Genomic DNA, 27,710 nt, shown 5'->3' on the forward strand with positions numbered 1-27,710 from the left:
CAGAAAAGGCAATATGTGCTCTAAATGCTAGCATAGTACACCACAGGCTTAATTTAGAATCTCAAATAACTTAATCTATATTCAAGGACTGCAGCAATGTGGAAAGAAAAATTTCTTCTTAACTTGGGGATAATTCTTTTTTTTGCCCTTGTAAAATGCATCCTTTGTTCCAGGTTCTAATTCCCCTTTGTTCCTAATTCTCATCCAGTTATTCACTGGGTACCTACATTAACTTTATGAATATGTGTATAGCAAGCCCTGGCCAGTTTTTCTCAGTGGTTAGAGCATTGACCAGTGGACCAGAGGGTCTCGAGTTCGATTCCCAGTCAAGGGCACGTAACTGGGTTGCAGGATGGATCCCCAGCCCCAGTAGGGGTCATATGGGAGGCAACCAATCAATGTGTCTCTCTCACATCAATGTTTCTGTCTCTCTCTCTCTCTCTCTCTCTCTCTTTCTCCCTCCCTTCCACTCTAAAAAATTAATGGAAAAATATCCTCAGGTGAGGATTAACAAAAAGAAAAAAATATATATTTGTATAGCAATCCATCACTGCTAAAGGAGTCTTAGTTTGATCTCTGCAATTACCCACTTGGGTATTATGGTACCTTATAGTGATACTGTCCTTATAGAGATGAAAAGCCGAGGCTCAGAAAGGGCTGATGACTTGCTGGAATTCACTACACGAAAACGTGGCAGAGCAGGGCTGGAACCTGGTCTCCTGGCCCCAGAGCCGCTGACCTCTCTCAGTGAGCAGCTGGACACAGGAGGCATAAATCAGAGTCGCTTTTCTCGGGGACCTCCCTCAGCAATAGCTTTCAAGGAAAGCAGGTCAGATGGCAGGTTCTCTCCCCCCAGGCCCCTCCTTCCATCTCAGAGCTTGTGCACGCTGTCCACTTAATTCACCCGTGGCCCTTCGCCACGGAACAATAAACAAGCGGGGAAGCCTCGGAGAGGAATCTCGATGCCCAAATGGAGCGATTTGTCTTCTGAGATTAGTGTTTGAAATTGTTTATGTCAGTTGCCGAGTTTCTGTTCTGTACTCCAGGGACCTGTTTGTGATGGAAGAAAAAGTCTGCAGCTCACCAGCTACCCTCCGGGGGCGGTTCTGATGACAGGGTGGCCTGCTGCTGGCCCGTCCTCCTGACACAGGCCGAGGCTGGGAGGTTCCCCATGGCCCCCATAGAGCACCCCAAGAATGATCTGTTGCTAGGCACACTCGAAGCATGTGAGACCGATTTAATCCTCACAACAGTCCTGAAGGGTGGTGCAGCTGTTCCTCTGCTCTTTCCTAGAAAAAGAAACATAGGCATCTAACCATGAAGGAAATGTCACAATTAATACACAGGAAATGCGGGACTTGAACTCACAAACCCCTGGCTTCAGAGCCCATGTTTTCCACTACTGCCCTGTACTACTTCTCACAGGTACCCAAACGGGCGGGAGCCGGATGGGGCCAGCCGACTTCCCCTCCTGTCCTCTCAGAAAGCACGCGTCGTGAATTCTGCCCCTTCGTGACCCGGCGAGCCCACGGGCTTCCACCGAGGCCCGCGTGGCTGTCCCCCCAGCGAGGTGCCGTAGTGTGAAAGCGATCGGCTCACAGGCCTGGCAGCGCTGTGAGTGAGAGAGAATTCCTTTTGAGGCATGAATTAGTCTTCTTCAAATGTTTTGACAAACTGAGAGTGTGGTGCTTAGGGAAAGAATAGCTTCACAGTGTTTGTGTGAACAGGCATCCTTCTAGAACAGCTTCAGACTGTGCGTGAAGCGTGGTCACTGAAGTAACGGGGAGAGAATTCCGAGTTGGGGCTCTTGGGATTGGAATACCTCCCTGGGTTTTACCCTCCAAATGCTCGAGGCCAGAAGCTGCCCTGAACTGATGTTTGTCAGCCTCCCTAAAGGAAGCAGAGTCAGAGCATGTCTTAGGATTAAGAGGGAACAGCGTGTGCCCGGCCGAGCTCTCGCAGGCCTGCTGCTCCTCTGTGAGGGCCACCGAGGCCAGGCCAGCTCCCTCAGGCCCTCTCCATCCAGACCACACAGGGCTTCAGCGATCGGACCATCATTTTGCTTCCTCTTCTCTGATGTCCCCAGCAATAAATGGGTAGATAGCCGGGCCCACATCCCTCTTGGTCACGGCCACCTTCTGGCTGGGCATCAGCACACAGGGTGGTACTTGGCCAGGGAACAGTTATTATTGGTACCTGGACTCAGAAGGCAAGGAGCAGTATGTTCTTGCATATCAGCACTACACACAAAAATAATTTCTCCTTCCCAGCCTTGTTTGGGAAATGTGACCAGCATTGGGGCAAAAACAGTGTAGACAACGGGCCGACCAGGCCAATTCTCCCAGCTTTAGACCAGTGGTCGCCCTCTCTGCTCTTTCCCAGGTGGTCTGATGCCTGTGTACCCCAAAGAAGAGCATGTCAGACCTATGAGTGACTCGGGCTACTCAAAGGAAGGGTGACTTTTCCCAGAGTCAGGTAATGTCAGGTAGAGGGAAGACTGTTGTGGGCAGGCCACCCTTGGGCAAGAAGAAGACAGTTAGAGCTATGAGTTCAGGTCCCACCAGATCGGCTTTCGGCCCTGGAAGGGCCTGAAACCTCCATCATGGTCCTGCTCTTTACTTTCCAGTATATCACCCCTTGGCCCACAGCTTCTTAATGGCCTGTAATTGACGGAGTCTTTGAAGGCAACAACGTCATTGTCAGGGTTTGTCCATGAAAGTCAATCCCGCTAAACCCAGGGTAGGATTCAACAAAAAGAAGTTCAAGGACTAACTTATGCACCGGTACTACTGCCCTTTCGGAAGGAAGAGCCCTCTGCTGGCTGATGCTCGGTTGTGTCCAGAGCTAGTGTGTTCACCTGGCACTCACAGAGAGGATGCACGGGGACAGCCAGCCGCCCACGGTGCTTCCCATGACATGCTGGGCCCGGTTCCCAGGTGTGCCAGTGTCTTTCTCTGGTGTGTATGTTCCGGCCACATTTGCAGACTCTAAGTCCACACACCTAGGGGTCTTTGGTGGAACGGGGTTTAAACAGAGACCTCAGAGCTTTGCGTGCTTGCGCTCACGGCTTTCCACCACTACTGGATGTCCCTCCTCCCCACGGTCAGAAGGGAGCTGTGTGTCTGCAAACAACAGGGAACCAAACAGCAGGGTGGGTCCTGGAACTCGGGGACAGGAATGTGGTAGGGATGTGGGGAAAATAAGCTGGCAGTGGGAATTTGAGCACCCCAGACCACGCTCCCTGGCTCCCATCCGGGCTCCGCCCTTCTCCCTCCCTGTCAGCCAGCTCTGCTGTTTTCCAGTCCTCACGGCTGAAAGTGACCACCCCGATGGCGACGGAGCATGCTCCCTCCCAGTCCCATTTCCAGAATCCCTGGGGACAGCCCCGAGGGGCTGGGTGGAAGCCCGTCTTTGACACAAAGACTGATCAGGGAGAGAGGCAGCCCTGTGGGAACATCTAGCTACATGGAAACCACATCCATTGCCGAGAAAAACAAGCAGGCATTTCCTTGTAAACACAGTGGGAAACCATTCTGAGGAGAAGAGAGCAGGTAGCGACTCACCCTTTGTTTATTCCTCACTCTGCCCGTGACGTTGCTGTCAGACCTCCCTCCCCCGTGGGCACACCGCGTCTTTAGGAGACTGAAGTGACTCCTACATGTGCACGTGTGACCCATGTGCTGTTGTTGGTGGAACTGGAAGGAAGCAAAGGAAGTGCCATGGCCTTCACACGCCTTTTACTCATTTACGTTTCCTGGGAGAAAGGACCAGGAAAGCTCTGTCATTCCTAAGCCACAGGCAACCTTCTTTCACGACAGTCCCGCGGTTGTCCTTGTCTACCATCCTCCTCTCGCTCGCGATTTCAACACGGATGCTGTCAGAGCCCCAGACGGCTCCGTTCACCATCAGTCGTCCATGACGAAGGCAGTGCCTGGAAGTATCATGCGTGATCAGAAATATTGATTGAATGGATGGATGGCAGGGTGTTCACCTCACTGCCAAGTTCCCAGATAAAAGCATGACCTTAGAGGCTCCTGGCAGCCCTACCAACTCTGCTACCCATGATCATGGTAACCATGCTTTCGTCTGTTGTTTCATTTATTCATTTATTTATTTATTTTGCAAAAGCCTGATTTAAAAAAGTGTCATATAAATGTGACATGACAGCGGTCCCTGACTTTCTCTCCCTCCCTCCCTCCTTCCTTCCTTCCTACCTCCTTCTTTTTTTCTCCCTCCTTTCCTCCCTCCCTCCCACCCCCCTCCCTCCCCCCTCCCTCCCTCCCTCCTTCCTTCCTCCCTCCCTCCCTCCCTCCCTCCCTTCCTTCCTTCCCTCCTTTCTTCCTTCCTTCCTTCCTCTCTCTTTCCTTAATTTATTTATCAAAACATACTGATTTTTTTTTCCTCTTGTTTCTCAAATCTTCCCTCTCTTCTTCATTCCCACTGTGTCCAAGTGGACTTTCTTGATTTTTTTTTATTATTAAAAATGTTGAACATTCACATTATTGCAGGAGTCTCCCTTTTCCTCACTCTTTGCCCACCTCCCCCTATCCCCACCTCCCCCTCCCTTGGCCTTCACCCAACTGTTGTCTGTGTCCATGGGGTATGCATGTAGGTTCTTTAGCTAATCCCTTCACCTTCTTTATCCAGTCACCCCAGCCCCTCCCCTTGGCACCATCCCGTTTGTCCCATGGATCCACACTTCCGGTTCCATTTTGTTCATCAGTTTATTTTGTTTATTAGATTCCCCATATTAATGAGATCCTATGGTACTTGTCTTTCTCTGACCGGCTTATTTTACTTAGCGTAATACTCTCCAGATCCATCCATGCTGTTGCAAAGGGTAAGAGTGCCTTCATTTTCACAGCTGCATGGTATTCCACAGTGTAAATGTACCACAGCGTTTGTATCCACTCATCTGCCGGACTTTCCTGTCTTACCCATGGTTGACGACAAGTGTCTTCGAACCAGCAGCATCTTCCCCATGCATGTTAGCCTAAGACTAGTCATCCTAAAATCTCAATGTCATCACATTACTCTGCCACTCAAAAGATGCCAGCACTGTCTTCTTTCTGCAGGAGGAAGTCCAAAACACTTCAGCATAGCATTCAAGGCTTTTTGCCACCGACCCCACTTTCCTGTCCAGTACTATCTTTTACCACTCCACAGAAGAATCCCTTTCTTTGACCGAGGCAATATTTGGGGGAACATCACATATTTTGTGGGGCCCAATGCCAAATGACAATGCAGGCTCCTTGTTCAAAATGATTAAAATTTCAGATGCTGACAGCACAGGGCTAAACCAAGCACGTGGCCCATCTGAGCATGGGACAGATCATGTTTACTTTATATTCAAGTTTTCATGCACATTCTTGCTTTGGTCAAGAATGCCCTTTATCAACCATCCTACCCATATGAGTCTCACTTGAAAATGTAAAGGTACAATTCTATATAATCAAAGGTCCAGTTCTTAATTTAATTAAAATTAAAGGTCCCGTTCTCCTGTTATGTAATTGCATTCTTTAATCATGTATTTCTAACACTGTGTCTAATGAAAATGTGTATGTCTTCTATTCCCCACTAGACTATTCATGTCTTCAATTACTCTGTATCATCATCACTATCTAGAGATGCCTCCGCAAGTAACGGGAAACTGCTAAATGTTTTTCCAGAAACTGAATTGGTAGATAAATGCACAATCACCAACTGGCTGAATGATCTTAAATATTCTAAAGATTTCTGAGGCATTCATAAAAGCAATAGCTAGTCAAGCTCACATTTTCTCCTAGAGGGTCACTTTTGCTTTTTGTTTTGTTTTGTTTGTTTTTGGCTATAAAGTATTTTTATTTATTTTTTATCTCATCTTTATTGTTGAATGTGTTACAGATGTTCCCCCCTTTCTTTCCCCATTGACCCCTTCCTTCCCCAATCCTGCTCCCCTCCAGCCTTCCCCACACTATTGTTGGCGTCCATTGGTTATGCATGTATGCAAAGAAGTTCTTTGGTTTATCTCATCCCGCCCTCCCTCCCCCTTCTCTTTGAGGGTCATCAGTCTAACAACCAATTTGTAATTCTCAATTCCTTCATCTTTTCACCCATTCTCCCAGCCCCCACCCATCTGACAAGCAACAAAAAGTTCTCTGTAACTACAAGTGTGTTTCTGTTCTACTTGCTCATTTTGTTTGTAGATTCAATTGTTGATAGATATGTATTAATTACCATTTTATTGTTCATGTTTTTGTTCTTCTTCTCCTTCAAGAAGACCCTTCAACATTTTGTATAGTACTGGTTTGGTCATGATGAACTCCTTTAGTTTTTTCTTGTCTGGGAAACTCTTGATGTGTCCATCGATTCTGAATGATAGCTTTGCAGGACAGAGTAAATCTTGGTTGTAGGTCATTGCTTTTCATCACCTTGAATATTTCTTGCCACTCCTTTCTGGCCTGCAAAGTTTCTTTTGAGAAATCAGCTGACAGTCTTATGGGAGCTTCTTTGTAGGTAATGAACTGCTTTTCTCTTGCTACTTTTAAGATTCTCTCTTTGGCCCTGGCTGGTTTGGCTCACTGGTTAGAGTGTCGGCCTGTGGACCAAAGAGTCCCAGGTTTGGTTCCTGCTAAGGGCACATACCTCGATTGCAGTTTGTCCCCGGCCATGTGGGTGACAAACACTTGATGTGTCTCTCACATCAATGTTTCTCTGTCTCTCTTCATCTCTCTCTCCCTCCTGCTCTGTCTGAAAATAAATGGGAAGAGAGAGAGAGAGAGAGAGAGAGAGATTCTCTCCTTGTATTTAGCCGTTTGCATTTTGATGATGATGTGTCTTGGTGTGACTACTTCGGGTTTATCTTATTTGGGACTCGCTGTCGGTTTCCTTCACCAAGTTAGGGAAATTTTCTGCCATTATTGTTTCAAATAGGTTTTCAATTTATTGTTCTCGCTCTTCTCCTTCTGACACCACAATAATGCAAATGTTGGCATGCTTGAAGTTGTCCTAGAGGCTCCTTACACTATCTTCATTTTCTTGGATTCTTTTTTTTTTTTTGCTGTTCTGACTAGGTGTTTTTCTTTGCTTCCCTATTCCAAATCGATGGTTCGATGGTTTGCTTCTTGGGTTTTCCTACTCTACTATTGATTCCCTGTAAATTATTCTTTATTTTAGTTAGTGCATCCTTTATTTGAACCCTGCATTTCATAGCTGACATTTTAGAACTGTTGGTGGGCTACTGCCTTGCAATCTTGTAGCCCTTTTCTGTAGCATTTGAACATAATCCTGAGACCTATTACAAGAAATATTGTAATCTCATGGGGACAGCTCTAGAGATTAAGAAAAATCTGAGAGGCCTGAATTTGAGATGTACACAGAAAGAGCCTGGTCAAGAATGCAGCCAAGGGTCATGAAATGTCAGTGCTCCAAAGAGCTCCGAGATCATCAGTTCATCTTTCTTGTTCTACAAAGGAGGAAATTGAAGCCTGAAGAGGTGAAGTGTCTGGATCAAGGTCACATGGCTATGTAGTAAGAGGAAGAAGGCCAGGTCTCCTGAACCTTGCATAACTTTCAAGGGACATCCTGTTGACATATTGTGTCAGACAGAACTTTGAGAGAGCTTCTAATCACTGCTCCTAAGTATTTTGCCTGTGTGCAAAGCAGGAACTGAATACAGATGCAGGTTATTTTATTTACTTACTTACTTATTTATTTATTTATTTATTTATTTATTTATTTATTTATTTATTTTAATCCTCACCTGAGGATATTTTTTCATTTATCTTCAGATAGAGTAGGGGAGGGAGAGAGAGAGAAAGAGAGAGAAACATCAATGTGAGAGAGACACATCAATTGGTTGCCTCCCACATGACCCTGACTGGGGCTGGGGACTGAACCGCAACCAAGGTACATGCCCTTGACCAGAACCAAACCTTCGACTCTTTCATCCACATGCTGATGCTTCAACCACTGAGCCAAACTGACCAGGGCAACGCAGGTTATTTTGTAAATGCAATTCACTTTCACTTCCTATGAAATGCTAGAATTTGACATCATATCATCCAACCTATAAATTATTAAATGTTTATATTTGGACATGGGGCTTAATGTATATGCAGAACATGAAAAAAATATAAAGCAGTGAGAGTACAAGCAGCATTATAGGTCTGATGGAGTGACTGGCCCTTGTAATTACCAAGGGGTGCTGGATGCTAGACAGAATAGGGAAGATTTGCATAGTAGCCACGAGTCCAGTGTAAGAAGCTGGAAAAGTATTGAAAGCCCACTACCATTTGCTGATATTAAAGGAGACTTCCTTCTGCTGCTGCTGCTAAGGGACCGGGGCTGGGTCCTCTGCTGGAATTAGAGACTCTCCTGTGCTCTGAAGCCCTCGCTCTCCCACAAGAAATGTTCAAAGGATGAAGATGAGTTGGGAGAACAGGGCCATGTCAGTCAAGTGGCAGCACAGTTCCCCTCCACCCTTTGCTCCGGGGTAGAATCGCCCCATCTGCTTCTAAGTAGTATCTTGTAGAAGGTTTGAGGTTTTTCACATCTAAATTATACATGTAAGATGGATGTGATTTAGGGATCACTCAAGCTAATGATTTTCAAACTCTGCTCCACAGAGTTTTGACATTTTATAAGAGGTTCTGTTTTTATTACTCACCCCTTTGTTACTGCTTTTTCCTGCCATCTAATATTTCAGTTAAAAAAAAAATGTTTCCAGTGCTATTATTGGAAAATGACATTTAGTTTCACTTAGTAGAGTTTGGGGAGTCATTTTCACCTCCCACATCATCAAGGAAGAGTTGTTCCTAGAGGGACTAAGATTTGTGGAAAATCAAGAGAAAGATGATCCTATGCGATGACTATATGAGGACACCTATAGTTACTGTAAGGACACATGGTTTATTTTCTTTATCAGTGATTGTTTTTCTATCATTTTACATCTATTTATTCCCCCAAAGTATGATTTACAACATATATAAAAAACATAAATTATTTTATAACTGGTAGAGTTTAAATACACATCAGTTTGTCATTCAGAAAAAAATAACTTTTTAGACCATGCATGCTGATGTCATATTCAGAAAATATGCCTATTCTTAGAGGCTGTAGAGGTTGTGGAGAGTCTGTGGCACAGCCTACAAGCCAAGTGAGGCTTAAGGGAATTTGCTTAAGAAAAATGTAGGATTTGTTAAGGACAACAAAACAGTTGAGTGGAAGGAGGGTAGAATAGAAAATTAATCAACTATGAATAATACGAATAATATGGTCTTGGGAAGAAAGTGTATTTTGGCAACATGGGAGAAGTAATGGGTAAGGATGATCTCTTAGCAGTAATTTATTTGGATAAACCAAATAGAAGCTTATCACACAGATTCCAGTCACTTCTTTGAGATTCTTTGGAGGAGAAAACCTTTTGGGCAAATGCAGTAGTCTAGATTGAAAACAATAAACAAGCACTAACAATTACCAGAGAACTGGGAACCGCTCAGATATCTAGGATCATCATTTGGGGGCAGTGATGTTGCTGCTGCCCTGGGACGTCTCCTGCAACAAAGGGAGGAAAGGCAGCTCTTCCACCTTGAGTGACAATGGGACAGATTTCGGGGTTTCAGTTGGACCTGCCAGCTTTGTCGTACAGCCCATAAGAGGTGTGGCTGGGCTTACAAAACAGGGTATATCGCCCAGGTGAGCAGTCCTGCCACCCCACCCTTCTCCCCAGATTGCTGCTCCCAAATTATCTACACTTTGAACAAATAGCCAGATTCATTCTGAAATTCTTCGAGCAAATCTTTTGTGTATAAGTAGGTTTCTCTTCTCTTCTCTTCTCTTCTCTTCTCTTCTCTTCTCTTCTCTTCTCTTCTCTTCTCTTCTCTTCTCTTCTCTTCTCTTCTCTTCTCTTCTCTCCTTCCTTCCTTCCTTCCTTCCTTCCTTCCTTCCTTCCTTCCTTCCTTCCTTCCTTCCTTCCTTCCTTCCTCTTTCTCTCTTTCTTTGCCCTTTCCTTCCTTCTTTCTTCATTTCCTTCCTCTCTCACTTCCTCCCTCTTTCCTTCTTTCTTTCTTTTATCTTTTTTTTTTAGAATTAGAGTCACCTTCATGTTGGGCCCAGGAAGACAGCTCATGATGTGGGCGGAAGTATGGCCTTATTATAATTCAGAGTTTTGCCAGGACACTTGACCTATTTCTTGTTTCCCTCCTGGGGCAGAACCTGGTGTGCCCCTGGATCAATGTATCTATTCTATTAAATACATATGAATTAATAGCCATCACTGGAGTAGATCTCACACACACACACACACACACACACACACACACACACACAACATATAACCCATTTTACCTAGTTTCATTCTTTTCGTCTTTCGACCTCTTCCCCCACCCTTGCTTTCTCTCTCTTTTTCTTTAATCTTCACCCAAGGGTGTATTTATTGATTTGAGAGAGAGAAGGGAAGGGGAAGAGAGAGAGACAGAAAGAGAGAGAGAGAGAAACATCTGTGTGAGAGAAACATTGGTTGGTTGCCTCCCATATACACCCCAACCAGGGATTGAGCCCACAACCTTTTGGTATACAGGACAGCGCTCCAACCCACGGAGCTATTCAGCCAGGACCTTGCTTCCTCTTTTATCTGTTCCCTTTCCACCTAAAATCCTCAGTACCCTCAGAACTGATTCATATTCAGATTTCCTCAGGTGAAACTTTCCCTTTCTGATGTACGTAAACATTCACATAAACACATAACACTTCAGCACATTAAAATACAGTACTATCTTTTTTTAAATCCTCACCCCAGGACATGCTCAATGATTTTTGAGTGGAAGAGGGAGAAACATTGATTAGTTACCTCCAGTATGTTTTCCAACTGGGAATGGAACCTGCAAAATTTGGGTGCAAGGGAAGATGCTCCAGCTAACTGAGCCACACTGGCCAGGGCAAAATACTGTCTTAATTTGTCATGTTGCCTCTGTTGGGCAGAAGCTACTTTCTTCCTTTGGACCCTTAAAACTTTGGAATTATTTGGAAATCATCCTGAAGGCTTGGTTCGGGGACTCTACACTAGGATTTTGTAACTGGAGCGGGGAGGGGTTCAGGATATTCAAATTAGACTCCCACATCCTATAAAGTGTATATTTAAGTCAAGTATCATCTCAGCCTGCCTCTAAACAAAATAAATATAAGATAAGATTATATTAAAAAAAGTAAAAACAGACTCAAGGTATTATAAGTATATATTTATGACATATAAAATATCTAAAATATATTTGATATAGAAATTGTTAGAATAATTAGTTAAGAATCTGAAAAACTAAGTAAAGTATTTTCCAATGTTATATATAAAATTAATTTCAGATGCATTACAAAGTCAAGTGCAAAAACCAAAAACATAAAAATATAATAAATGCATTTAAATGAATATATAATCTGGATACGGAGAAGATCTTTCTATGTATATACCAAAGATAGAAATTGTGAAAGATGTTTTTAAAGGATCCATGTAAAATGTTAAATACCAAATATTCTCACAAACAAAATTAAATGGCAAACTAAAAATGGGGGGAGATTTACAACCTCGGTGACTGTGTTTAATGTGCTTCAAATATAAAGAGTTCTCCCAAATCCATAATAAAAAAAATTCAATGAAGAATTGTGCAAAGAATTGCCCAGCTAGTGTGGCTCAGTGGTTGAGTGTCAACCCAGGCATCAGGAGGTCGCCAGTTCGATTCCCGGTCAGGGCACATGCCCAGGTTGTGGGTCCGATGCCCAGGTTGTGGGCCCGATCCCCAGTGCGGGACGTGCAGGAGGCGGTCAATCCATGTTCTCTCTCACTGATGTGTCTATCTCTCTCCCTCTCCCTTCCTCTCTCTCTAAAAATCAATAAAGAAAAAAAAATTTTTTTTGCAAAGAATGTTGCCAGACAGCTCCCAAAGGAAAAGACAGAAATAGTTAATAAATCCATGGAAACATCTTTGAGTCTTACGTTGAGATATCATTATTACTTATTAAATGAGCAAAGCTTTTTTCCTCTCTCGCAGCTTCATCTCCTGTTAACAGGGCATAGTGAAATGGTGCATTCCTAGTAGGAGTACAAAAGGATGCATCGTTTCTGAAGGAGGAAAGAGAGTAGGTGTGCGGTGAAAGGGGATATGTTAAAAAGACACTGGAACGTGATGAAATACTTGGTAGCCATTAAAAATGAGAGTCTAGCCCTGGCTGGTTTGGCTCAGCAGTCAGAGCATTGACCTGTGGGCAGAAGGGTCGAGGGTTCGATTCCCAATCAAGGGCACATACCTGGGCTGTAGGTTCTGTCCCCAGCGCTGGTTGGGGGACAACCAATCAATGTGTCTCTTTCACATTGATGTATCTCTCTCTCTTTCTCTCTCTCTCTCCTTTCCACTCTCTCTAAAAAAATCAATGGAAAAATATCCTCTGGTGAGGATTAACAAAAACAAAAAGGGGGGGGGGGAGTCTGCAGATACACACCCACACAAAGAGTGATAATATATTGCCAATAAAAAAGCAAGGCACAAGACAAAATTAAAATGTGGTCTCATTTTTGCACAGAATATCCTTGCTTATTTCTATTTCTGAAATCTACATTTTCCTCAAAATTTCCTAGAATGTTTGTTAAAACATATTTTCAATATACCCTATACCTGCTGAACTGTAGTCGCCAAGTAAAGGACCCCAAAAATGGTGGTTGTTGTGTTCAGGCCCCAGATGACTCTCATCAGGTAAATTGAGAAAACCTAATCTAATCAATCTAATCAAATCTAATCTCTTCTTTGGGTTTATGTTGAAACTGAGATCCAGAGAGTTTCTGGGAGCTAAGTAACAACTGTATAGTAGCAGATCGAGAGCTAGAATTACAGGTGCTCTATTCCAGGTGAGCCATCCCTCTGTAGAGCACAGAGCTTGTTCAGAACAGTAATTGTAAATTACATTCCCATCAACCTATTACCTGGGTTAGACAGGTAACAGAAGTTCTCCTCGACTCCACTGTTTTACATTCAGTAATGATCTTTCTTTGTAGATAGCAAATGGAAAGTTTTCCATTTCCACCGTTCCCTAGCAATGTGACATTTTCAAACAGTAGCACAAAACTCTTTAAATAGAAAAGATCCATTTCCACTCTATCGTGACTCAGTAACAGCCGCAGGATTCTTCTCAAACTTTCCTAAAAATGTCATCTTTGGGCTGGACTCAAGGGGAACATTTCAGCCAAGGAGACGCATTTTCCACTCTGTCAGGAATGAGCCAGCATGGGTTTGGAACATAAAGTGTTTTGCAATCCTCAGAAAAGCAATACTTCTCACCAAAGCCATGGCAACAGCTCAGTGCGATACCGTCAGAGCCCGGAGCCGTCAGGAGCTCCTCCTACCCGTACACTGCACTGGGCCTGTATCCACGCCAGTTCATCACAGTCACCCAGCTGCCAGAAGGAGAATGGTACCTACAGGACTGTTGCTATGGAGACACTGTGGTCAGTGATGCTGAGCTGAGGGTCCCTTATATTGACTCACCTACAAGAAGGTGGCATGAAATGTTGCTCATGTTCTGGTGGCTCCTGGTTTTTCATGAAAGGAACCTCTACCTTACATGGGTTCCTTCCAAACTTGAGGTATGTTAGTCCCATTAGGAATCTGCACCCATGAGGCAAAACTGGAGTCCAGAGTTATGGGTTCGAAGTTCGCTACCCTCACTTCTAACTCTATAGCCTCGAATGAGCTATTTACACCCTTTGGGCCTCAAGAGCTATAACATGAATAATCATGCATACTTTTTGTGGGATTTGTGAGAGGCTTGAAGGAGATGATTTGTATAAAAACTTCAAACCCAGAGACTGGCGCTTTTATATCCTGTCCATGCCAGAGAGACGGGGAGAAGAAATAAAGGAGCGACCCGGAAGATGACAGAAGCGATGCTGATGAGTGGAGGACTCGGCTTCTTCTGTTCACGCCCTTGTCTGTCTTTTGCCTTTCCCACCTCATTTACACACTCTGTGTCCTCAGCGCCCTCTTCCCACAAGGTTCCTACGAATTCTTTTTCCCAGTGCGCACCACCTCCCCCAGAGACGGTTAAGGCAGAATGACTTTAAGTTACACATCGGTGTCCCACTGCAACTCAGAAGTCCCTTTTCTTCTTCAGATTCTATAACCAGAGCCACATGCTGAGCTCTCCTGAGCAACCATTATCAGTATGAAACAGAAAGGTATTCGAGAGCCTTGCATAGTTGAAAAAGTGGTTAACTCCTTAACTCCCAATAATCCTGTTAAATTGTCACCATGAGTTATGATTAATACGAGTATTGCTCCTGCATGCAGATGAGAAGGCTGGGACTCATGGACAGGGTGACTTGCCTTTGGCTACAGGCTCAGGGGTGTTCACACTGGGTCTGTGCTGTCCATTCCCAATACCCTTGCTTCCCCATGCTGCCTGCTTTCTGCATCAAGAAAGTTCTGCCCACCAGCTCTGGGCATGTGGCAGAGGTGGCTGTCTGTGTGATAGGAGAAATGTGACAGTGTCCATCAATCCTGTTATCTCCTGCCTCTTCAACCTGAAATGCTCAAGAGACCTGCCAAGTTGCACCTGGTTTGTCCACTCCTGGTGGGTCTGCTCCCTCTCCCAGGCACCAGCAAGTGACGCGTTCTGCTTGCAACCCTGTGGTGTGTGGAGATGTTCTAACTCCCATTCTTGAGGTGGGTGCCCAGTCCCAGCCCCAGCTGCCTGCAGGGAACCTACTTCTTGTCCTTCACTATAGTTGGTCCAGAAGTTTCTATATATTCTTTAATAATTATTAAGCAGGGGGCTGCTTCTCTGACTTAATGGGGTTTGCACTTATGGTGATAAACTATGAAAGGAACATATCCCTTCTTCTTTGGGGAGGTAGTGTTTGGGGTGGCGGTAAAACATGCTATTCTGGTCCTGAAGTTTGTCGGGGGGGGGGCAGGAGGAGTGGGTAGGGAGGTAGGCCAGAATAGTCGAGAAGCATTCATTTAAAACAAAAGGCTAATGTAAGATCCTCTCTACCAGACATGAAAACCCATCATGAGTCCAGAGCAATTGAAGTGATGTAGTACGAACACGCACAGAGGCAGATGAGGACGTCAGCATCGAGAGCCCAGAACTTCTGAGTAAAGAGGCAACTTGAATGCAAACATATGACTTAAAATTCTGACAAAAGAATGCAAAGATAGATTATAAAATCACACACACAAAAAAAAGCATTGGTTCTGGAAGCTAACAAAGGCTGACACCCAAACGTCAGAGCCACGAAAGAACATATTGAAACGGCGTGGAAAAGGCAGTAAGAACTCCCTTTCCTTCACCACCCAGGGATGACCAGATGGCCTCAAGGAAGTGAGGCAGGAACTCCGCAGATACCTGTCACTTGTAGGTGGTTAGAACTGTGAGTGGGGGATGGCAGGGCCCACAAAGCAACCCTCTGCTCAGTTTTGTTTGCCATGTGGATCAGTGAAGTTTTGCCAGCAGGGCTGGGGACATACGTGGCCACAGCAAGCTGAGTGCAGAGAGAGAGGTATTCTCAGCAAAGCACACAATGACAGTCAGGGAAGGAGGCCAGGCCATCACTGAGGACAGTGTGCCCACCATGCCAAGGCGTCTGCCTGGTGTCAGGTTCTCCCGTGGGCAGGAGGGAGTAGCCGCAGAAAGAGGTGTGGTCATTCATGCTTGGAGCTTTGCCAGACCTGGAGAAGAAGCCACCCAGGGACAAACTCACTGCCAAGATCATCCTGGCCTTGGCTCTCTGGCCGCTCTCTGCGGGCACGCAGCCCTGCCTGGCAGCCAAGCCACCAGCTTCGGGGGAGGACAGCCACGTTCTGGCGATAAGGCAGGAAGGCCAAGGGCCGTGGGCAACCCAGCCACTTCCCTAGTGAGGAGGGAATCAGAACAGCCTTCTGAGAGCTGTGTGCCTTCTGACCACAGGCCTTCGAATCTGACCCTTCGAATGTGACCAGTCCTCTGCTGAGAGAACATCTCGAGTCATAGTGTGGATGTGATTCAGCATTAACTACAAAGACTGTCCACTGCTATAGACTGTCCATAGTAAAATCCTGGAAGCAAACTAAATATCCGATCATGGGCGTCTGGTTTAATAACTTATAGAATAACCAGAAAATAAAAGAGTAGGCAGCTACCAAAATAGCACATTTTGAAGGTTATTAAATAACACAGGAATATATCTGTGATATGTCACAAATAACAAAAAGCAGCTAACAAAGGAAAACTTATAATATGATCCCATATGCACATGTAGAGAAAAGGGCCTCAAGTACACGAATCCCATATTAATTATAGATCTCTCTTGTCTGACAATAAGTATTATTTTTTTCCTGGGGGCTTTTTCCATACTTCCCAGCATTTCTCCATTGAGTACACGTTGATTTTGCTTTCTACCACTTCGTTCTTGTGTTCCAGTCTAAGAGAACAGTGTAGCTCACTTACTAAATCACTTTTAACTCCGTTCATTCTGATAGTCAGCCGTCCATTTGAACTTATTTTAATGAACTAAGTTTTACTTTGATCTCTGTGTTTTCCAATTTTTAAAAATTTTATGAAACACACATAATGTAAAGTTTACCATCTTAGCCCTTTTTAAGTGTGCAACTTAGTGGCATTAAAATATATTCACACCTCCAGAACTCATTTCACCTTGCAAGTGTGAAACTCAATGCCCATTAAACAAGAGTCCTCGTCGCCCCTCCCCCCATGCAGCCAGCATTCTACTCTCTGTGCCTGTGAATTTGACTAATCTAAATCCCTCATGTAAGTGGATTCATATATCTGTCCTTTTGTGACTGGTTTATTTACTTAGCACAATGTCTTTCAAGTCCCATCTATGTTATAGCACGTGTCAGCATTTTCTTACTTTTTAAGGCTAAGATTCTATTATGTACGGGGTGGGCAATAGTAGGCTGACAGTTATGAATACGTGAAACACAGTTTATCCTTATATTACTCACTTATGCATTGTTGTAAACCTACTTTATTAATGAGTGTAAGCCTACTTTTGCCCACCACATTTTGTTTATTCATGCATCCGTTGACGGACACTGGGTTACTTCTGCCCTTTGGTTATTGTGAATAATGAACATGGATGTACAAGGTTCTGCTTTGTTTCTTTTGAAAATACACTCAGACATGGGAATGCTGGGTCACCCAGCGGTTCTATTTCTAATGTTTTTGCGGCATGCCTTGCTGTTTTACATATGGTTATCCATTCTGCATCCCCACTAATAGTGTGCGTGGGTCCCAATTTCTCCCAGCTTCTCCAGCACCTGTTATTCTTTGTACGTATATACAGTAGCCATCCTGATGTGTGTGGCTTAGTTTATTTTTAATTAATGAATATTCTTTTGCCTATCTCTGAGAAAGACCTGCTGTGTTTGTTTATACTACAACCGTGAGTCCACGTTCTTTCGTTAAGTCTGCAGTCTTCCTTTCCTGGTTCTGACCTTCCTCCCGGTTAGGTGATTCCCAGCGGCACCCTCTCAGTGCCCTTGTGGACACCTGTTAGACTCTGTGAGGCACAGGTGAGCCCAGCCTTCAGGGAAAGGGCGTGTTGCTGACACTTGTATTTTGATCTGATTTCAGGAATTGGGAGAGAGGCACAGGATAACAGTGAAGGCTTCTTGACCCTCTTGGGTATTACCAGCAGTCCGCAAGACCATTCTTGTGTCTCTCAAGATGCCTCCTGTAGACAGATAGTCTCATACCCCATACCTGGTCCAATGTGGGGAGAAGGTGGTAGAGGTTGGCCTCTAGCTTTGGTACCCCAACTAACAGCCCTGTTAGTGCCCCTCCTGCTTTGGGCAAAAAGGTTTCTCAGAACAGCTTTCAATTACTGTGGATGTCTTAGGATGTAGTTTTCTAATCCAATCCCGTATTCCTTTTTCTGTCTCATAGATTACTTATAGTTTTAATTCACTGAAGAATCCCCTTCTTTTCCAGTGTAGGCAAACATCTGCTCTTTCTATCCTTATTCTGAACACCTTGCACCCAGGAATTAAGCTGGCACACTCAGAATCTCCCCGAGGAAATGGGAGAGGAGAGATGCTGAAAGATAGGATGCGTTTGGGGTAGAGGGGTGAGAGGAAGCGAAAAAACACAAACAACGCAATACACACACACACACACACACACACACACACGATATATATGACATATAATCTATTTGTGTTATGGATAGCAACATCCATTTTTATAAAATAGTGTATAGTTTGAACAATTTTAATGTTTTATTTTCTCTAAGCAAAGCATGATACCAGTGGCTCTTCTCTGAATTTACAAATGGATTCCAGGGTCTTATAATACCACCATTGATCGATGACTGACTCTGCTCTGAACACTATGTTCAGCAACCTGCAAACACTGTTTTTCCAAACTCTGTAGTAACACTGCACGGTAGGCCTTGTTCTCACTTGCAAATGAGGACACTGAAGGTCAGGGAGGTCCTACCCAGAGGTACTCACCGGTGATGGGGCTGGAGATGGAGTTTAACCCACGTGAGACTCCAATGCCTATGCCTCTTTACTGTCCCCCCTTTTGACATGACAAGGACATTCCCAGAAGAATCTGACGGTGTTTCTCTTCCAAGTGGTACAATAGGGAGCTTGGTACTGTGAGAAATCACATTCCCTTCAAAGAGGAGACAAGTGTTTTGACCCGAGGTTGTTACCAACTTCCTGAAAACACTCAACGCTCACCGCTTCTCCCGTCCCTTTCTCTGTGTCTGCAACAGAAATAAAGACGTGCCTTACACGAGCTTTCACAACTGCTCTTGAAATAAAATGAGAGCGATGCAAGAACAGTATGATGCAAATATAAGGGATTGTGATCACAGTTGGCCTAACTCACAAAGTAACGCTTCCTTTTCTAAGTTCTGCAGTTACGACTTCAGCAGAGAAGGACCCAGGAAGAGCTCGCTAACCGAGGCGTCATACAACGTGAGTAGCTGCATCTCCTGTTCACTGAGGTGTTGCCGGGGGACCGTGGGATCCGGGAGCTGGAAAGCACCTCGGAGGTCATTTAGTCTAGGCCCGTGGATGTTCACAGAATCTGTACCACCAGAAATCCCAGACTTGGGATGCTGTGCCCCAAATACTACTCACCCACAAGGTGAGTGATTCCCTAAAATTTCAATGTGGTGGTTTTGGTTTTAGGGTAAACACAATTCACTGTGGGCATCCTTCACCCTTTTCTTACTTTTAAAATTGGATATAATCAGTATTCTTTCCAGAAGCATTAATTATATCATCTTCTCTCACCTCGGTTTCACTTCTGTTTGGGATACGTTCGTCCACAATTAATTAAATATTGTCGAGCGCTTCCTTTCTGGGTTACTAAGTAGCAATGTCATTCTAGCCTAAATGGTATAATATGGAACTGCTGGCCATAATTTGGGTCAAAGAAGAAGGGTTAGCATATCTCTTAGAAGATATATTTGAAAATGTCTACCAGTTGAGCAATTAAAGCCAATTTTGATTTTTAAATAGAAACAACAAAAACAGTGCCCTGGATGAATGAAGTCACAGTTTAAGCTTCTTTAGGTCATAGTTTCTAACTTCCTTCCCCCACAAAATTTAAAAATTAAGGTTCATAATGACTCTTGCAGAAAGCCAGGTTCCTGTCATAGCTAGAACTTAGAGTTTAACATGAAACCAGTGGAAGTTTGTCCTTGACAAAATATCCTGCAGTTAGTAATATTAGAGCCCTATGATTTAAGATCTAAACATTTTAAGTAGAATACTGTGATTCGGAGCCAAAGCAGAACTAAGAATTTTTCAGGCCTTTTCTTTCGTGTTTCAAAGGTAGCTCTTTGTTCATGGCTCAGCTCTACCAACAGTAAACAGCAGGTGAGCTCAGAGGGGAACAACTTTTTTAGAAGTTTGCTGAACACAAAAGGAACGGCTGACCCTGCCATTTAGAAGCTGCTTCAACAACACGCACAGCTATGATGAGAGACCAGAGGGGCGAGACTGCGTGTAGCGTGTGTGCCTTAGGCAGGCTGCCCCTGGCCATGCTCGGCTCAGGGGAGACCTACGGTCTGCAGACTCAGGTCAGATCCATTCAGCTCAATGTCACTCACGGCAGACTAGACCAGTCTTTCCAGAAATGCTACCACTGACATACGAAATCTATTTGTTCCACCTTTATCTCGAAGAATTTTTCACAAAGACTGTAGAGAAGTGTAGACCCATGAGGATCCTTCAGCGGACCACAGTCTATATATACCATGCACCCTTAAATCTATGATGAGCCCCCGATTTGAACAGTGTGAAAATAATCTGTTCCCTCACTGGTGGTTCTTTGTCTTAATTCTAAAAAAGTGAGTGGAGTGGACAGACCCAAGACCTTTAGGTCAATGCCAGCTGTTCACACGTGATTGAAAGACCCACCCACCTGCCTAAACTCCCTGAGTTTGGGTCTTGAAGCTGGCATTTGGAGGAGAACAAATTCTGTTTATTTATAGGTTAATAGGATTAAATATCTGGAAATCTGTAAAAATACCTAATAAGAAAGGAATCAACCCTATGTTACATTATGTTACATTTTAAAATAACACCGCTGTGTAAGTTGGGAAAGGCAAACGTCATTTGTGTAGTAGGGTGCAGTGTGGATAGAATATTTTGTCTGCCAGGATTTCCAGAATCAGATAATGTACAAGTTCACGAAATACTGCTGGACAGAAATTTTGTACCCATAGTCTACTATGTCTTTAGATCATTACTGAAAAAAATCCTATGAGTAAGGAAATGATTTTCTTTTTAAATCAGCAAAATGATAAAAGTTAATTAAACATCATCAGATTGTTGTAGTCTTCGGCCATCTCCTCTCAACCAGGCTTGGCAAGGGTGTAGACTGTGGGGAAGTGTCCACAGCACAGCACACACTGCAGGCCCCGCCCGGAGAAGCCCTCACCGCTCAGCTCTATCAGAGACTGGGGGCCGGGAGGAGAGGGCCTGCCTCTTCTGCCCAGTCAGAGATTAAAAATGCAATTTAGCCTGACCAGTGTGGCTCAGTGGTTGAGCCTCGACCTATGCACCAAGAGGTCGCCGGTTCGATTCCCGTTCAGGGCACATGCCCAGGTTGAGGGCCTGATCCCCAGTGGGGGGCATGCAGGAGGCAGCCAATCGATGTTCTCTCTCATCGATGTTTCTATCTCTCTTCCTCCTTTTCTCTCTCTCTCTAAAAATCAATAAAGAAAAGACATTTGTTGAAAATGCAATCTACCGCAGTGAGTGTACGCAGGCATCTAAGGGCACATGCGTAAGCAGCCCACGGGGAAAGAAAAGGGGACCCAGTAGTCCCGGGGCTTTCTGATCAAATTGAATTCGATACATTTTGATCCAGACTGTGTGCAGGACGCTGTCCAGGCACCGGGCACAACAGTGAGCAGCACAGTCTCAGGGAAACTCAAGATGTTAGGAGAAAGGGTGATGAGAAACCCCCCTAAGTACAACTCAAGGTGGCGCTGGCTACATTCACAAGGGGGCTTTTATGTCTTCATTCTTTCACTTGACTTTTTTGAGACAGAACACAGAGAAAAGGAAGGAAGGGAGTAACACAAGGGAAGAAAAGTTGGTAATCCCGAGAGATCATCTAATTCTGTGACTTTTCCATTTCTTTACATCATTAAAGATGTCATGTGCATGTTGGCACTGGCTCAAACAGGGTGGGGGCCCTGCCCATTCACTCAGCCATCCTCAGCCCTGTCTAGATCCCTTAATCATCTTCCCCAGAGGGCTGGTTCTCCTCAGAACAGAGTGAGAAAACCCCAGACCTAGCCCATGTCCCGTTGTCTTCGATGCTCCTAAAACTGTGGTTGAGGAGGCCCAAGAATTTTTACAAATACCCCCAAGCCCAGTCCCAATGCAGTTCAAATTGCTGCAAATTTGAATTGTGAGAATATAAGTGCATGCAATGAATAGAAATTTCACTTTATCAATAACATTTGAAATATTTGCCCTCTTCCCTCAAATCCTAAAATGTCATAAATTGCTTAAAGTGAAATCGAATGGCCATGTGAACGGTTACTTGTTCTTATGTTGTTGTTGTTATTGCTGTTTTTAGCTGCTCAGCAGAAACACTTGCTACCCTTGGCAGAATTAATGTTGAGTTTTACATCAGGTTCCATCTCAAGGGCTGTCCGTTGTGAAAACGCAGCCCCTCACATTGTGCCTTGTGGCAGAGCCGAGACCAGACCCTGTGTCTTCTGATCCCCACACAGGGCTTTGTTTTCAAATATTCAAAAGGAATCACTTGAACGTTTAAAGCACTTACTTAAGTTTCTACCATAAAGCATTTTGTGGCTAAGAAAATTCATACATTTGACAAGGACTAACCGATGGATTTTGAAATGGCTCCAGGGTCTCCATCATAATCTACGCCTCACCACGACCAAGACAGGGAAAAACTCCACAGCCTTAGCTATATGGCCGATCTCACCTCAACTGCACGCCAAATGGATGGTTAAATTATAAGGTTTCTTCCTCCACTGACTCCAGCGAACCAAACCATGTGTAATTTTCGGTTAACAAGTGAAAAGAGTTCAAATAGATTTAATCTAATTTCTTTCTTGACCTTGGCCATGCATCCTGCAGGTTTTGAGTTTGCCAATGAGTAACAGAGTCCACATCAACTAAGGACAAAATCTCTCGTATGCTTCCCCCTTGATCACTTCATTTAGCATTTACTGATTTCTTACCTGTGGGCATTATAGGGTTAGGATTTTCCCCTTCAGGTGCTTTAAATGAATTGAAAGGCATTGTTCCTGGGGTTTTAGTAAGAAGGGCAGGGTTCTGAGGCCAGCACTGAACCCCTAGAATACCTTAAACAGTGGTAAAGGGTTCTCAAGCCAGGAGCATGGACTTAAGCCAGATCCTAAGATTGCTTTTACGTTTAATATCGATTGTGGAATTCACACTTTCAACATAGTCATAACATTTTAGTGAAATAATCTTCTTGAAGTTAACTTAGAAATATTTAAGAATTTATTGTTTGGAATTACCTCCGAAATCGTATCTCTGAATCTCAAAATGGAGATTTCAAAGTGTCTACTTTGTCATCATCAAGTAGAATTCACGGGGAAGGCCTCACCGCCCTCCCTTTCGGACTCGAGGCTGCAGGAGGACATGGAGGGTCTCTGCTTTCTCATGGCTGTGGACAGAGCCGACTCCTCCCCTTGCAGACTATGGAGCTGTTCACCCTCTCTCCTGCAAATTGTCTTACCTACATTTTTTTTCCTCGAGCATTGCTCTCCTGGGTAGAATCTTAAATGATGATTTTATTCAACTACTCAGAAGCCTTGGAGCAGAGCGATGGATCAGGAACAATAAATGATCACAGAGCAAGTCAGTGAACACTCTGACCCTCTGCTGTGAGGGAGGTCCTGCAGAGCACGGAAGAATCGGACATAAATTCTGTTCCAAAGTGCTTACAGTCTAGAAGGGGCCCCAAACCACCCCTACTTCACTGTCCCATTAGCAATATTGGAACACATTACAGCAGTACGTGGGGGTGAGCATCTGGGAGGATTGAAGGAAATCAATTACTTTTCCTTTCTCTCTCCCACTGCTAGAAAAGTGGGGCTAACCTATATGAATCGGGAGAGAGGAGAGAACATTTAGTTTCTTGTCCTGGAACACAGACCATGAGATTAGAGACTGGAATGGATTGTGGAGGACTGGGGGCCCAGAGAGGCTGGGACTTCTCCACAGACTCCGAGCAAGCCGCTGCTGGCCAGAGCCGAATGTCTGGGCAGCTTGGTTCCGTGATCTGATTAATGTAACTGAATTGAAAGATACGATGAGCTGTCTATGAATGGTGCTGCCTTTATTTGTTTTGCAGACTAATCCAAGCCACAGCAGCCACATACTTACTGCAAAGCCTTGGTAAATCCCTGAGTTCTGTGATCCTCCTCCTGCCTAGCAAGAAGGATGACGGGGGCACTTCCTGTCCCCACACCACATGCAGCTTCATGATAGTTTTGAAATGTTGACGGGCAAAGCCTTCTTCCTCTCTCGGTGCATTCATTTGACTTGGCTTATCCCTACGCACCTGCCACACACCGTTGGCTGTTTGAGCAGAACACGCACAAGGGTTTCATCTGTCTGCCTCTTCCCTTCTTTCTAACACCTCAGATTCAGAGCTAGGAAAAGGCGCCCTGGATTTCAGTGGCAAACCCATTGGGTCAACAATCCCAAATTCCTTCTCCCCGCCCCCCACCTTTTCCTTCAATTTTCTGGTTTCTTGTTCTTAGAAACTAGTAAACCAGTTATCTCTGGCATACTTGGGAATTTGTCTTTGTCCTCTTTTTCGGAGAAATTCCCAAATTTTGACATAGGTTGCATCAACTACGCAAGCCAGGTCTTAAGTATTACAACACTACGTTGGGAAGACCCCTACGACTACCATTCGGGTACTGAATTCGTGATTTATTGCCAAACTGAAGAGAGAATATAATTCCCCAAGTGTTGTCACTTATGCACGACATGGTGATGATGCACAGCTGACCCATTTGCTTGGAATAAAAATATTCATGACCCAGTTTGTCTTTCAAAGTGAAGCAAAGAGAGGAATAGCATTACTAAACCCATTTTATAAGTGGGCAACTGAGAACACGAGGAGGTTCCCCAAATCAGTCACCCCCGTGTTATTTAATTATACCCATCACTGCCATAGACCTGATGTTTGAATTAGTTTTGTATTCCACCCAAAGAACCCTACAAGCATGAATAATTAACCCATATGTCTGTCTTTAATTCCTGGCTTATAAACATATCAACCAAAGCTTTTCATGAGGACGACCATTCCTGAACCAAGTTGCTATGAGTCTGGGCCAAACAGTGAAAAGTGACAGTCCCATTTGCCTAAGCAGCCTTTTGTCCTCTGGGCAAACATAACATAGCCTTTTTCTTCAGCTTTCTGAAACACTGAAAATCACCCCTTGAAAGCATGGGTCCCTTTTGAACTCCCAGGGACCCTAGATCAGGACCCACTGGCCTTGTACACCCCGGACCAGCAGTTCCCAGCCTTGCGCATCCACATCACCTGGAAGGGTTACTGAAGCGCAGACCCTGGTCCCACACCTCTGGATCGGGGATTCTGTAGGTCTGGGGCGGGGCCCGAGAACTGGCATTTTTGACAGGTTTCCAGGTGATGCCGAAGATGCCGGTCTGGGGGCCGTACTTCGAGAACCTCTGCTCCAGTTGCTGCCCCGGGACACTAGCGCTTTAGTTCTGCCTCTTGATCCATATGGGAAATACCGGAGGAGCCGGGTTCTCCCCTCCCAGCCCGGGCATGAGCAGCCCCGAGAGAAGGCAGGTCCGGCTCCCCGCGCAGCCCTGCTTCCGCCGGCAGAGCGGCCACAGCACCAGCCCCTGCCCTGTGCTGGCCCTGCTCCTTAGTTTGTCTATTTATTGTCTCCTTTTTCTGGGCTCCGGTTGAGGACCCGAGGTCAGAGCGCAGAGCAGGGCTGCAGGGGCCCGTCCTCTCCTTGGGACCTTCTCCTGAGCGCTGAGAGTGGGTGCGCACAGCGGAGCCGGTCGGTCGCGGGAGCTGCGGGGCAGGGGCAGGGGCGCCCGTGACTAACTGAGGCGAGAACACACATGCCCATGAGAAGCGGCTACTCGCCCTGCACGGGGAGGGAGCTAGAGGTGTGGCTGAGGGAATTTACGACCATGTTTTAATTTGAAATCACACTGACTTTTTTTAATTTAGAAATTCACATTCCTTTTCCATCTTAAATATCAATGTCCCTTAGATACAAAAGTTTGCTATTTGATACAGCTCCTCCACCTGTTTTCCCAAAAGTGAACTGGCGGTGGGGCGGGGTGAAGAGTCTCAAGGACAAGAGAACCAGATAAATTCCTCTTAAGTCTTAGCCACGTTACAACCAATTGAGATTGAAATGTAAGAGGTAGCTCAAGACACATTCATACTATTCCCCTAGGTGTTCCTTTCTTAAGGAAAAAGATGTGTTGTTATTTTTAACCACTTAATCAGGCCACACCATAATCAATTCCTTTTCTGGGTTATGTGATTAAGCCACACCGACATGTAACACCTACTTAGACGAACACCAACGTGTGGCGCATGGGCGAAGACCTTCCATTCAGACTGTATAGCTCCACCAGGGCCCACTGGGCTCCAAGCAGATGTGGGGGATCCGGTTGCCTAGAGAAATGGGAGCGGCTTTCAGAACTCCATCCACACAACATATCGCAGCTGGGATCAAATGCAGCCTCCCTACTAAGGACGGTGACCAGCCCCAAAGCAGAGAGAACCATGAGCATCGCAGCAGGACCTCACGTTTGCATTCCCAGTGCCACGGAGCAGGGACAGAAGGATGGGGGGAGGGGCCATTTGAAATGGCCGGTTTTGCAAAGAAGCCCATTCTAAGAGTGAAAGCAGCCGAGAGAAACTGGTGTTAGATCAGTAGGAGATGCGATATTCAAGCAACACATTTAATTATTTTTTCTATAAGAAGGGACACCTCTTCATCTGCTCAAAGTAGGAGAAGGGGCTTGTCCAGTATACTTGGCACAAAGCAACCAACTGGGGCTAAATCTGCATGTTCCTTCGGGTAATATTGTTAATGCTGGGGCGCGGCAGGGAGATTAGAGAGAGCGTGCTCAGTGCCTTCCCGAGCAGCGCCCTCAGTAAGGATAACAGTCACCAGCCGCCAGGGCTCCAAAGGAGTTGGCTTGGTGTCCAGCACACCCCTTTGAAAACTACTCAAATTTAGCATGATCTTAAGAACTGAATAAGTATGTGTTATGTGTGAGCGCGTGCACACACACACAAACACACACACACACGCAGTCCCAATTGCCAATCTGGCCGAAAACCAGGTTATTTATTCTGGTCAAAATTGGGAAGAATATTTTATTGTCTGCAGCTTAACAGTAGATACCTTTTGGCGTAATATTTGAACTGTGGGTCACCTCGTTCAGACTTACACAGAAAAATATTCAAATTTGCAACTCTATAATCTCTGATCAACCTTGTCCCTTATAATGAAAAGTGATTGTCGGTGGCTCCTAATTGAGACTGTTCCAGGGGTCAGAAAAATTAATAAAAAATAGAGAGTTTTGCTGAATGATGGTCTACTTCTATGCTGAGGCAGGAGAGGTTAGGAAATCATCCCGAGGTGGAGCTGTGAGGTGGTGGGGAAGACAGGACATGGGGGAGGAGTGGAGGCTGGCATTCGGCCGAGGCTGTTACAGCTGCTGTGTGTTACGACTGACCAGTACCTCTGCTGTTATCTTGGACACACACCTTGAAAGAAGTCAGGTTGTCAGAGGACCTAGCCTTCTAGCCTGAACTGTGTGACCCTAGACCAGTCAACCCATTTCTGTGGGCCTCAGTTTCTCCATTCTGCTCAAGGTCAGAGTTGTATTTCACTGTCTCCAAGGTCCCTTCCAGCCCTCAAAGTCTGATTCCGTGCTTCTCACTCAACACCATGAGTTGCATGTTCCTACCAACCAGCCACGTACCACCCAAGAGACCCATCCCTTCTTACAACACGGGACCCCTTCCTACGGACCAGCTTCACCCAGTCTTTTACACTCGAGGGCAGAGCAAAGTCAAAGAGGGTGTCCCTTACCCAGCCTCCCCTGCCCCCTCAAACAAGAGAGTCACTTCTGTCTCCAGTTCCCCACAGGCCCCTGCGTTTCCTCAGGAACCTGGAATGCCCTGTCGCCGCC

At 45.1% G+C, this 27,710-nt stretch overlaps 1 protein-coding gene across 1 annotated transcript in view; it reads left to right on the top strand.

The window, feature by feature from the left end:
* Nucleotides 1-27,710, top strand: part of MYOCD (myocardin) — a 92,876-nt gene that overhangs the window by 20,666 nt on the left and 44,500 nt on the right. Inside the window, exon 2 of the mRNA XM_036268931.1 lies at nucleotides 18,882-18,947. Coding sequence (XP_036124824.1) covers nucleotides 18,882-18,947 — 66 coding nt within the window. The remainder of the gene's footprint in view (nucleotides 1-18,881; nucleotides 18,948-27,710) is intronic.

The sequence above is a fragment of the Molossus molossus genome, unplaced genomic scaffold (genome assembly GCF_014108415.1).
Source record: "Molossus molossus isolate mMolMol1 unplaced genomic scaffold, mMolMol1.p scaffold_m16_p_19, whole genome shotgun sequence".
Lineage (NCBI taxonomy): Eukaryota > Metazoa > Chordata > Mammalia > Chiroptera > Molossidae > Molossus > Molossus molossus.